The sequence below is a fragment of the Pituophis catenifer genome, unplaced genomic scaffold (assembly GCF_029215685.1).
Source record: "Pituophis catenifer annectens isolate HBS135680 unplaced genomic scaffold, rPitCat1.0.hap2 SCAF_3, whole genome shotgun sequence".
NCBI lineage: Eukaryota > Metazoa > Chordata > Lepidosauria > Squamata > Colubridae > Pituophis > Pituophis catenifer.
The window spans coordinates 169,442,716-169,455,361 of NW_027256883.1; the positions used below are offsets into that span (position 1 = coordinate 169,442,716).

Genomic DNA, 12,646 nt, shown 5'->3' on the forward strand with positions numbered 1-12,646 from the left:
CAATCACTCTTCCTTTACAAAATTAATATTTTTCTTCATTTTCTAGTGAGTGAATTTGGGGGGCATAAATATTTAGATAAGTTATTTTTCCTATCTACTATAGATTGGAATTGCTATGAGGCATATCCAGCAAGTCCAGATGTACAGACAAGGCACCAAAGAGGAAGAAGAACACAGGATGAAACCTATATAACATTAGTAACTTCTGAATATTAAGAGGCTACTGGAAAGTGCTGTTAATAAGCAGCAAGGCCAAATGTATAGCCTCCAAATCAAGGACAAAATATTCCAAAATATTTTACATGGGAAAGTCAAAATGTGTGAAATAGCACTATACCTGGATTTAGCAATCAGTGTCTTTATCCTTTCCACTTTCTTTTGTTTCTCCTTCATCTCCTCAGGGCTCAGTGGAGTATCAGGTTCCAGCTCAATATACCTTTCTGGAATGAGGACTTTATCTGGAGTGGAAAGCTAAACAAAAAACAAAAAACAGCCAATAAGTGGCAATGATTATGAATGCCTTGTTAAATGTTTCACTTAGTAGTATATTCTACCCTACCCTACCCTATCCTACCTACCATCCAGGGGTGAAATTCACTTACCTTCCCTACCGGTTCGCAGATGTGCACTTGCTGTCATCCATGCATGCACAAAGCCTTCTGCGCATGTACAAAGCCTTCTTTGCATCCAAAAAAGTGACGTCATGATGTCCACGTGGGAGGGCGGAGCCTCCCGCAGCCGCAGCTACCAGTTCACCCGAGCCAGATAGAATTGGCTGAATTTCACCCCTGCTACAGTCTAGTCTAGTCTACCCTTTTTCTACTATCCAATCCTAATAACTATTTTATACATTCCAGAATATATATTTCAGATCATGCTCAAAGCATCTGTGCTCTGAAACTCTTAGGGCTATATTAAAATCAAACATTCCAAGCTTTTCATAAATACAAAGTTTAGGATTCTTAGTTCCTCTCCCGCACCTGTATGACTTTTCATTGGTCCTATCCTTAACAGACTAGTGAAACTCTCAGCTCATGTTGCTCCAACCACACAGAGTTTTGAGTTTCACAGAAGGCAACTAGATCTCAGTATACATTATTGGGAAAGAGGCAGTTTGCACTTTTGATGTGCTGAGATTCAAATCAATAATATATTTCACCTCCTTGCTGATGTCCACATCATAATGTTCTGGCTCCAGCTCCATTTTGCGCAGGCGAGCAATCTCATCTCGGGGGCTTTCATACATCTTGCCAGAATCTTCAGAGCGCAATGCTGCCTCCAGATCAGATATATCCACTTCATGGATACTGCGATGCCTGCGAACCTAGAGCAAAATAGACTACTTAAGATATTGTCAATATTGCAGGATCCAATCTGGGTTGATCACTGGGGCCAGAGGTTTAGTCTTCTGAACTTTTGGACTTGTACTGGAGTCCTTCCTTAGGGAATTTCTCTCTCACCAGAATATATGAGACAAAAGTTCATTGAGGGTGGGCTCCAGCATGAGTCTGAAAGCCCGGAAGACTAAATCTCTAGTCCCAGTGACCAATCCAGATTGGATCCTGCAACATTATCTTGGAACATGTATATTTGCCTTCATTGATTGTCAATATTATTTCTAGCTTGGCAGATCACTTGGTAGTCTTGATCAACTTGGAGCTGCACTGGCTGAATCTCCCATGACTATTCTTCTATACTAGAGCATTAAGAAATGTCTTCACAGAAAGAGCAACAGATGTCAGAAAGTAAATTTTAGAACAGCATAATTTACTGTGCAAAGAAATATTTAATGGGGAAAGAGTGGAATGAAGCAGATTTTCAGTCATGTGGATTTCAAACTCTGATTTGGTCTGCACAACTACTATATAGGTTTATCATTGCAAACTCCGCTTGTAGTAATAAGACTAAATTACTGCCTCCTAATAATTGTTACAGAATTTAAGTGTATTTGACTGTCTATCATTCAGCCCAGTTCTTAACTTCAGTACCTGCAAAACATCTATATGAAACACTGCTTGATCATTTTTTTCTCAAGAAAATACTACTGCTGAAGTATATCTGAGTGGTTTATAAGATGAAGATTAGTTTTCACTAATAAAATAAATTTATTACCACTTTATAAGAGGCAGGTGCTTTTGAGAGAGGGCTATCTGTCTGCTGCTGATTGGCTGGAAGTTGCAAGCTCCGTCTCTTTTCCTTCATAGAACTGCTTTGATGGCGTTTCATGCGATCAATTTGTTCCTCAACACTCATCTTTGCTTTCATCTCATTGGAAAACACAGCACTCTTTGGCCTGTCCTAAGGGAGAACACAGGACCCTGGTGGTTACACAGGCTTTTCGTTTTATCAAAACCTTGGTTTATTTTTTTTCTGAGGGCAGATTCAGGACAGAAAATATCCTGATAACAACATCTTTATGTTGTTAACATTTGTGTTAGAAGATGGGAAATAACTCAGTAGAATAGCAGCCCAGCTTTTGAATCAAAAGATGACTAGCTGTTAATACAACAGTTTATGGAAGGAGGAGTTTGGCAAAGTGTGCTTGAGCATGATAGCAAATGCAGTAAGAAGTTTGCAAAATGTTGAAACTAGAACACTATAGTAATTTTTTTCTGCATGGTATGGTTATATCAAATGATTTTGACATAATAAGATATGATATGATGTACAGAATGAAGATGGGATATAAATCTAATAATACAATACAATATTTATGAGTTAATGACAACTGTGGTTTTTTGGGGAAAAATACAGTACTAATTTAACTTACAATGCAAACATTAGAAGAAAAGACAAATGCTGAGTTTCCCATTTTTGTCAATCCAGGAGGAAATTCCACAAAGTAGATTTGTTGTTAACATCTCACTATCAGGATAGCAATTTCTCATTGGCTGGAACCCCCACCTCATCCCTCCCGGGGTCCTCAGTTCTCCCACCTCCCAGAAATGCCTTGATGCCCTTTCACTGTGCATTTCAAAACTGGGTGTTTCCTGCACTGAGTTTAAGTTATGGTGTCATAACATTTCATCCTGATTTTTAGATGGGCTCATTAATTTTCTATGAAAATAAATGCAGTGATACATTTGTAAGAACACAGGGCAGGTGCTGGCTGGAGGATTGGTTTTGCATCTCCTGTTGATCACCTAGAAGGAGTGCTAATTGCTTCATAGGTTGTGAGGACGATTGTGAGAATGTTAGTGGTGAAGACCCTTGCAAGACAGGGCAAAAATACTTCTGAGAGTGTTCAGGTAAAACTGTTGGTATAGGAAACCTTCCTGAGATCTCAATATAATTGTGTTCCACTAAGAAAATCTGTTTTAGACTGGTGGCTAAGGATGAAACTAGTCACACATTTAACTCACTCTTTCTGGCAATCCTGGATTAACCATTCTCATCACATTCCTCCCAACTCACTGAACTGTCAGTAAAATAGGAAGAATATAATCTTTCCCTGTCAAAGTGGAGAAGTTTGAGCCTTATCACATAGACATTATCATCTATAATTTATTTATTTATTTATTTATTTTTCAGATTTCTATACCGCCCTTCTCCTTTCGGACTCAGGGCGGTGAACAGCCAAAATAAAACATTTGTACACAAAAGTTAAAATAGATTTAAAATAATTAAATAAAGTTTGGCCCATAATTTAAAATATTTCAATTTAAATCAATATCAAATTTTAAAAACCAACCATAAAATCAGGACAGCCCGGCTAACTGAAAAAAATAGGTTTTAAGGGCCCGATGAAATTGATGAGGACACTGACATCAATTAGGATGCTGATACTTCTGCTGATCTCCCTAGCTTGCTTCTCAAGCTTTCAGGGTTTCTCAACCTTAAATAATTCTGGAAGCTGATTCTGTTCCCCTTTTGATACCAAGCAAAGAACTTTTCATTCTCATAGGAAATAGACTTTTTAATTTTCAGTACAATTTTGCTGCTACATTATTTAAGAGGGTTTTTTTAAAAAAAATCTGATTATAGCATTTAGTTTGAAGGCTGTTTAATTATTGGACTGATATTTTAAAATTTCATTTGATATTTCTTTTCATTGATCACTCAATTACATTGTTTTCTGATTTGTTGTATAATTGCATTGTTGGCTTTTAATTATTGTATTGTTCAGCACTATTTCCTGCAGAGTAATTAATATTATTAAGAATGGATAGAATATTGAAAAGATGGCAGAATTCACTCTTACCCGAGAATCCCGCCCATTGGCATTCCTCCTCACCACACCTGATGTTGGTGAGGTCTCATCATCCATAGGTGACTTAGTTCTTGGAGGAACAATACCAACTATCCAGGAGATAAAAAAACCCCAAAGGAATTAACAAGAAGGGAGAAGATTCTGACAATGGTAATACATAAATAAAAAGCATTTATTTTAAATGACTTTTATACCCACTCATATTGTAACCACAACTATGGCTGGCTCACAAAACAGTAAAAACAGATAACCCCAACAATTAGAATAAAATCTTAGGATGCTCTTGGGAAGCCTTCTCCCACACACACACACGTCTTGCCTAGGCTCCAGCTTCATTCTACCCTAACACTTGTGTTAGCAAAGCTCTGTTGGTTGGTTTGCCTGTTATCGTTTGCTCATTATCTATTGTAAAATAGGAAGATTTATTTGGACTCTGGAATATTACATTGAATGTTATTATAATTTCTGCTCCATTATTTTTTTTAGGTGGGTGCCCAGCACCAAATAAATGGGACAGATGATAGAGATGGATGGATGGATAGGTGGATGGATGGGTGAGTGGGTAGATGGATGGAAGGATCCATCAGTCCATCCATTCATCTATCTGTCCATCCATCCACCCACCCACCCACCCACCCACCCATCCTTGTGACAGGTACTTACTTAGGATAGGTAATCCAAATAAGTTATTTTGGATAAGAAAGGAACAAGAACTACTTTCTTGCTAAAATCATTTCAGAAGAGCCTTACTGAATGAGACCAAACTCACTGGGCAGGCCTACAAGCTTGTTAAGACAATAACCCCTGAGCAGGAGTTTTTTCCCCGTTGTGAAAGTCTATGGATGGGTTCGCCTGTTGCAATCTGGATTTGTTTTAGCATTGATTGCTTAATAAGCCAAAATGGATGGATTGATAGCTAAGATACAAATCATGGTTTAAGAATGACTAGGCTCATACAGCATGCTAGTGTTGGCATGTGTGTGAACTCTGTCTGTATGTGATGTTGTATACTTGCTTTGTATACTGACAAATTACATTGCTCTGAACAAAGGAATTCGGGGATAAATGGCTTTACTTATTGTAATGTATTCCTATATATTATAGCTTTTAAAACCTATCTTTCCTGAATTTAGAGTTACAAACTTTACACCAGTTATCCCCAATCTATACTCTTTTAAACACCAGACTACAGTTCCCATCATCCCAAGACTTTTGGAGCAGGCAAAGAAGATGAAATCAGCAAACAAATGTATTATTTTATTACATGCAGTTTATCGGTACCTTTGTTGAGTGCCATCTGCTTATCAGCATCTTGGTCCTGCCTTGACTGCAAGAGACCAGCCTCCACTGTTGAATGTGAGGCTGATGCCCGGTGATGGTCCTTCTTGGTCTGCTCAAAGCTGGACTTTGACTGTCGGGAAAATATATTTCCTTTGAAAAGTGTCTGGTCTTGCTGAAGAAAACTGCCTACAGATATCTGCTACCGCCCTGAAGGTTTACTTGTTTTTGTTTAAGGAATTTGTATGGCCACCCAACTCATAGTTCTGATTATAGATGGTTAACATAGAGTTAAAACAGAGAAGAAGAAAAATAGGCAACAAGAATAAAATATTAACAAGAATGAACATATTGAAAGAAGAATCAGAAGCATCTGTCTAGGTTTTTTTCTTCTCCGTTCCAAAACAATTCAAACAATCAAAAACTAGTCAGCTGAAGAAAAGATGGGGCAAATGCTTACTTCATTAGCATGCATTTTGTTTAAGTGAAGGTAAAATATCCAGGAAAGGCAAGGATTTCTATTCCTATTAGGTTCCCCTAGGAATTAGAAATGTCCAGCTCGACATACATTGGAGAATAAAGCTCATGAGATAAACTGCCACCTGTTCTCTACTTCTATAAATGGAAACTAGAAACCACACCAGAACAGGATAGTTGAAGAAATTATATTGCCCTTAATTAGAAAACAAAAATAGCAACTACTTGGAGAAGAGGAATACTTTGCAGAAAAGATTCACTGTCTTGGATACTTAGAGAAGTCCATTTTCTTCTGCTTCATTTCAGTACCATTTCTATGACTTTCACAGGGGCTTAATTGAGGTAACAAAGGATTTAAAGTTCTTATAGTAATGCCTCAGCCTATTTTTGCTGCAACAACTTAGATTTTTGTGTGATGTTGGTGGGATAGAGGCAGATTGTCCATCCATCCATCCATCCATCCATCCATCCATCCATCCATCCATCCATCCATCTATCTGTCATCGCCTGTCTTTATTATTTTTAGAAATAAGGTGGCAGACATATCACACACACTTTCTTCCTATTTTTTTCCACCACAATAATCCTGTGAGGTGAGCTGGTCTGAAAGAGAGTGACTAGCCCAAGATCACCCAGCTGACTTTCATGGCTAGGCAGGACCTTAACCACTAGACCAAACTGCTTTTATAGTGCTTGCTGCTTCTGCTTAAGTAAGTTTTCCAGATCTTTGAATTTTTTTTCAAAAACATGTAACCTCTTTTCTCTGCTGCAGATATGGGATGGAGGTGTCCCAATACAGCAAATTCTCTTGTAACATGATTTAATTTCTCCCTCCTCCCCATTTTGTGTTTCTAGCTTACATGTCTGTTTTGAAAATCTACCTATCTTCATCCATAATTACATAATCAAACAATGGTTTGCATTCTCAAAAAGGCCAACTATTTGCTCAATAATTTTCATACCTGGACTTAATCTACTTGTAGAAAAAAGTATTTCAAGTGGAACTATTATCCATTATAAGTTTAAAGACACAACAGATGTCATGAGCCAGAAATATTACTGTTAGACATAGGGTTCCCTCGCCCGCCCTCTCTCTGGCCCCACTGCCTGGTGAAAGTAGCAAAGGATAGACTATGCCTCTAGATCTCAGATACCTGTCCCCTCTTCGCCTCGCTGCTTTCCTGCCAGGAAGGGGAGTTAGGATATTGCCAGAGACGGCTTTCAGAAGGAAGTGGAGGGATAGTCGGAGGAGATTCCAAGGGCACATATGATTTGGGGAGGGGAGGTCGAGGTGGACCAGGCTCCTGGAGTGAAGAGGAAATCAAGAAGCATTAGGAGTAAGAGCAAAGAAACTGTGAGAATGTGAAGGAAAAGAGAATTAGTGAGACACAGATACATATAAGGACAGATGTTAAACCAGGATAGGCACCTGCATCTGAGCACCAAAAACTCAGGAGTCAAAATGAACAGCCTTTTTCCTTGGTGACCAACCCAGTACCAATCCAGAGAATACTACTGTTAGCCAGGCGTCACTTGATAAATAATGTACATAATATGATGACTTGACTTTCATTTGCTTCAAAAAATATCTGCCATTTCAAAATATGCATCCCTTTTGAGACACATTCTTCAAAATACAAATATTTTATAATGTCAGCACAATCTGCTGCTTCACCAGACAATGCAAAACAGAATCTGAAGACATGGCTGATGTAGACTTAAAAGACCTCTTGTTGATTCATAAACATTGAGGTCAATAGGTTTTGGCAACATAAAAAGTGATGCTCCACACAAATATAGGGATAGCACATGAGTGGAACTAGGGATGATGACTGTTTCAGGACAGGAATTTTGATTTTGATAAGTAGCTCAACGAGATGCTTCCACTGAATCTAGACATTTAACTAAAATCTTTTGGCTTGTTCTGCTGTATCTATCAGTCTAATACAAAGGAAAAGACATGGTCTATCACAGTGTTAATTGACCTCAGCAGCTTTAGGATATGTGGGCTTCAACTCCTAGAATTCCCCTAGTCAGCATGCTACCAGGGGGAATTCTGGGAGTTGAAACCCACACATTTTAAAGCTTGAGCACATTGGTCTATCAATTTCTGCACAATTTTTTATTGATGAAGAAGTAAGCTATCTGATTCTCCTCATCTTTTGGCTGAATGCAATGACTTCAGTTTTTATTTATGATGGGCAAGCATGAACTCGTTACTGTCTAAGGATGGTACAAAATTAGTATCAGACACTACTATACTACTAATTTCAACTAAGCCATTCCAGGCTTTTAGAGCACCGAAACACTTATTGCCAAGATATTTAGGTGGCCTTTCTAAAGCAGAATAATAGAATTTGCACCACTTATTTGGCCTGAATTCTTAGTATTTATTGGGTGCTTCTTCTGATAGGACTATCGGCTTCCCAAACAACCTCTAAATGACACCTTCTATGAACTTGTTCCATAGGACTGTCATTCTCCTGAGAGACTGACAATCCTGTCAAAGAAATAGAAGATGGATATATCTATGTCAAATAACACACCTCCACAAAAGTCTGCCTGAATGTTCAGAATAGCTCATTTAAAATACAAATCAGAGGCAGCCCAAACAGTTCTCAGTTCTATTTATGGCGCCGAGTCTTTCTTTGCTTTCCCTCTCCTGAAGTCAATAACACTCCTGAATTATGTTTGGCCCAAGAAAGAGTCTCTTCTCTCTTCCAATATTTTTTCCCAGAGTGTATGCCCCAGTGGTGGGTTCTAACCAGTTTTACCACCGGTTCGCATTGCGCACGCACTTTGCACACAATCGCCGCACGCTTGCTCGTTTCGCTCACACGCGTGCCGATCTTGCACTTCGCTCAAGTGCATTGAGTAAAAAAACAGCTGAGGCATGGCAATCCACTCTGCCGCGCCTTACAGCTGAGCTAAAAACAAAAGAAATAAAGGTAGGTATAGCGCGAGCGCGGGGGGAGGGACCAACTGACATTCGGAGTGAACCGGTTCACTCTCCTATCAAGATTTCCACTACCGGCTCTCCCGAACTGGGGAGAACCAGTAGCAACCCACCACTGGTATGCCTATATATGTGCATTTGTGTATCTCGCAGTCTTTTTTATTCTAATTTATTATTTTCCCAGCACACAAACACATACACATCAAATAGTTTACATTTTGTAATGAAAAAAAAAAATCCAGCCAAAGCTTGGTCCTGTCATAGACAAAGACAAAATGGGTCAAGAGGTGCCATGGCCACAATTGGAGAGGTAAGGGATTTTTCCACAGCAGATTCACCCAGCCAAGTGGAGCTGCAAAGACGGCTGTCTCTGATTGTATCATAGCTTGTCTTTAAGGTATTTAAGATTTTCAGGGGGGAAAAAAGGAAAGAAAACATTACTTCCAAATTGGAACAGTTAAAGATAGCTCAAGACTGCTTCGGAGCAGACTGATGGTGAGATAAAGGCAAGGTCATGAAGACATGGCCCTCAAAAATTGTTGGGAAAACACCAAGGTGCTTCATTCAGCAGGTGTAAGGATGAGTCCATAGACTGTGCTCTGAACAGAGGTGCAATTCAGAAGGACCCATTTTTTTTAATGCCAGGTGTAACTCAGATGCATCATTAGTCTTTTGCCAACTGCAAAAGCATAAAAAAATAAGAGATGGGGAGACTTGCCTTATGGGAAAACATCTGCTCATTATTTTAATTGATAAAAGGCTTCTTCTTATATAAAAATAATTGAATAGAACAAAGAAAGAGACTATTTTCTATAATGATCAACCTCTAGCCTACTTACTTTCAGGTGCTAGAAAACGTTAAAAACCAAATTTAAAGCAAATGAATAAATAAAAAATAAACTCAAATACATACAGAGTTTTTATCGGTAAACTGGTACACCGACTGCCAGCTACCAGGAATTTGTTCTTTAGATTAACAAACTGTACAGATTTTCAAGGATTTGGGACCAGTTTCCCAACCTTTAACTACCTGGTTCTCTGAAATCATTCAAGAGTTGTAAGCCAATAATGTAATGCTTAAGATTTAAACTGTGGTCATTGGAGGAATTAGTCCAACCGTTTCATGTCAGAAGAAGGTTTCGATCTCCACCTACTGGTGGAATAATAACCTTTAAAACAAAAACATCAGGCGCCATCTTCTGGCTGTGTCTATTTTCCAGCACCTTTAGCCATTCTCATTGATGAGAGATTTGCTCACCTCATTGCTGCCTTGCTTGGTAGGGGAACTCTGGGATCCAGACACAAGAGAGAAAGGGCTCAGGGGGCTTGTGAGGCTAGCTGAGCTCAGAGGACTGGCTGGACTGTTGGAGCTGTAAGTTCCTGATGGGCCAAGGGCCACTGCAAGAAAGGGGAACAGATAGTAAAGCAATAATGAACTACAGGAAAGGGACATATGATGATGAGTTGGAGATAACTGGAGTGAATGGAGTGGAATATTTTCTATTAAAAGGAAAAAGAGGACTTTTTTAAAAAGCGATGAGGCTCAATATACTATACACATAGGAAATAAGGAAAGCATATAATATTACTTTCTACTGTGTAATATTCTTACTGTGTAAAACAGTGTTTCTTAAGCCCACCTACTTTAAGATGTGTGGAACGTCAACTCCCAGAATTCTGACTGGGGAGTTTTGAGAGTTGACATCTACACCTCTTAAAACAGCTGAGATTGGGAAACACTGGTTTAAAGTTCCCAAACCTGGTTAAAATACTGTATGCCCTAGTAACCACTGTTTTCTTTTGTTGGCCCCTTACATTGTCTTCATTTCAACCTTGACACATATTCCAAAAGGTTTTAAGCCCTCCTGATGGGATGTTTCAGTGTTAAAGATAGTTTTCCCTATTAGGCAGTCAACAAACAGCAGCGGTTTTTAGCAAAGACACAATCTGAGGCACTTCACCAATCCATATGACTAGAAGACCTCCAAAGTGCCTTACAACTCTGTTATTCTGTTGTGTTATCAATGATTTCATCAGTATGGCATAAGTGATGGTGGCAGGATCAGGCTGGCACATACTGACCACCTTAGATTGGTACAGCTATATCTCTCTATTCTGGTCTTGGACATTATCCTCTGGGGCCATTCTGCTTGAGCAATGAGAGAGTCCAGTTCTTACAATTTCAAACAAAGCTCTTCCTTTGTACATGCCAGATCTCTCAGCCAATAAATCAGCCTGAATAACAGCTGACGTGGATGGATGATGGGGGCTGTAGAGTCAGATGGCTACTTCATGGAACAATTCCCCCCTGGGTTTAGCACTCTACTGGAAGAGTAGTAAATCCTAACTCAAAATCAGCTTGAACAACTGACAGATAGGGTGGAGTGGCAGAGAAAGAACTGCTCATACAATCCCCCTAGAAGCCTATCAGCCAATGTTTGTACTGCTTTTGGACACAGATGGGATTTTTAATGGACGAGTGTTAATCTTGGTGTTCAAGGACAGTCTGACAGTAATAATGGATTGTACCACAAAGCAGCAGCAGAAAGAAAAAAAAAAGTCACACAACTTTCAACCTCTCAGCTATTCAAGATCCCTTCACCTACTGCCTCTTACCACCTGGGTAACTGACCTTACATGTGGCAAAATGCTAAGTGAAAAGCCTAACTTTCACAGAAGGTTAGGCTCTAAAATTTAGTCATAAATAAAAAAAAACACTATCCTCTTTCTACAAGTCAGAACAGAGACCCTGAAGTCTCTGGGGGTAGTAAACTCTATGCTGATTTCAGGCTCATGGATAAGAAGAAATTACTTTAACTTTAATATAGAGAGGGTTGTGGGCAGAATGGATAGTTCCAGTGGTGGAATTCAAATTTTTTTACTATCGGTTCTGTGGGTGTGGCTTAGTGGGCGTGGCAGTGGAAGGATACTGTAAAATCTCCATTCCCACCCCACTCCAGGGAAGGTTATTGCAAAATCCCCATTTCCTCCCGATCAGCTGGGACTCGGGAGTCAGAGAACAGATGGGCAGTGGTGGGTTGCCCCTGCTTCGGACAGGTTCACAAGAACCACGATCCTTTTGCGAACTGTTAGTAAAGGTAAGTAGAATCCACCCCTGGGGGTGGGGCCAGCCAGAGGTATTTACCAGTTCTCCGAACTACTCAAAATTTCCGCTACTGGTTCTCTAGAACTGGTCAGAACCTGCTGAATACCATCTCTAAATAGTTGCCCAGCTCCAGTACCTCTACTTGCATCTTTGAGGCACTTCCCTCCCATATGTAATATCTTTTTTGCTACATCTCCCTAGCTCTAGAGATAAAGAAAGCTAGAACAGGATTTTTGAAGGCATACGTAGCTTTGAATACATAGATTCTTGGGCTGTAGAACCCTTAACTTGTATTCATTAGTTTAATTCTGGTATCACCACTGTAGTTATTTTAGTTGTTATTGGTACCTTTGGTTGATTAAAGAAAAGGCCACATTTATTGGTTAACTACTTAATTTATTTGTATATGAGACCTCTATGCTTCTCCACTCCAGAGTAACACAGATAGGGAACTGCTGCCCTGTACTTAAGCAGCATCAGGGCTGGCAACTGGAACTTTTCAGCTACAGCTGAAAAAAAACATTTCATGCTGAGCATTAAGGTAAAAGCAGATACTCAAGTTTGGAATAATTATATCAGCATCATCATTTAGTAGACTGTCATTAATTTTGGGAGATGG

The 12,646-nt window shown here is 39.3% G+C and overlaps 1 protein-coding gene across 4 annotated transcripts in view; it reads right to left on the bottom strand.

Annotated features, from left to right (window-relative positions):
* The window catches only part of PLEKHA6 (pleckstrin homology domain containing A6), a 233,829-nt gene that overhangs the window by 12,359 nt on the left and 208,824 nt on the right, over nucleotides 1-12,646 (bottom strand). For all 4 annotated transcript variants that reach the window (XM_070941535.1, XM_070941534.1, XM_070941533.1 and 1 more), the window contains exons 16-22: nucleotides 10,180-10,319; nucleotides 7,120-7,269; nucleotides 5,492-5,621; nucleotides 4,202-4,299; nucleotides 2,113-2,298; nucleotides 1,160-1,324; nucleotides 338-471 (exon numbers count right to left, since the gene is read on the bottom strand). In XM_070941535.1, the coding sequence (XP_070797636.1) occupies nucleotides 338-471; nucleotides 1,160-1,324; nucleotides 2,113-2,298; nucleotides 4,202-4,299; nucleotides 5,492-5,621; nucleotides 7,120-7,269; nucleotides 10,180-10,319 (1,003 nt within the window). The remainder of the gene's footprint in view (nucleotides 1-337; nucleotides 472-1,159; nucleotides 1,325-2,112; nucleotides 2,299-4,201; nucleotides 4,300-5,491; nucleotides 5,622-7,119; nucleotides 7,270-10,179; nucleotides 10,320-12,646) is intronic.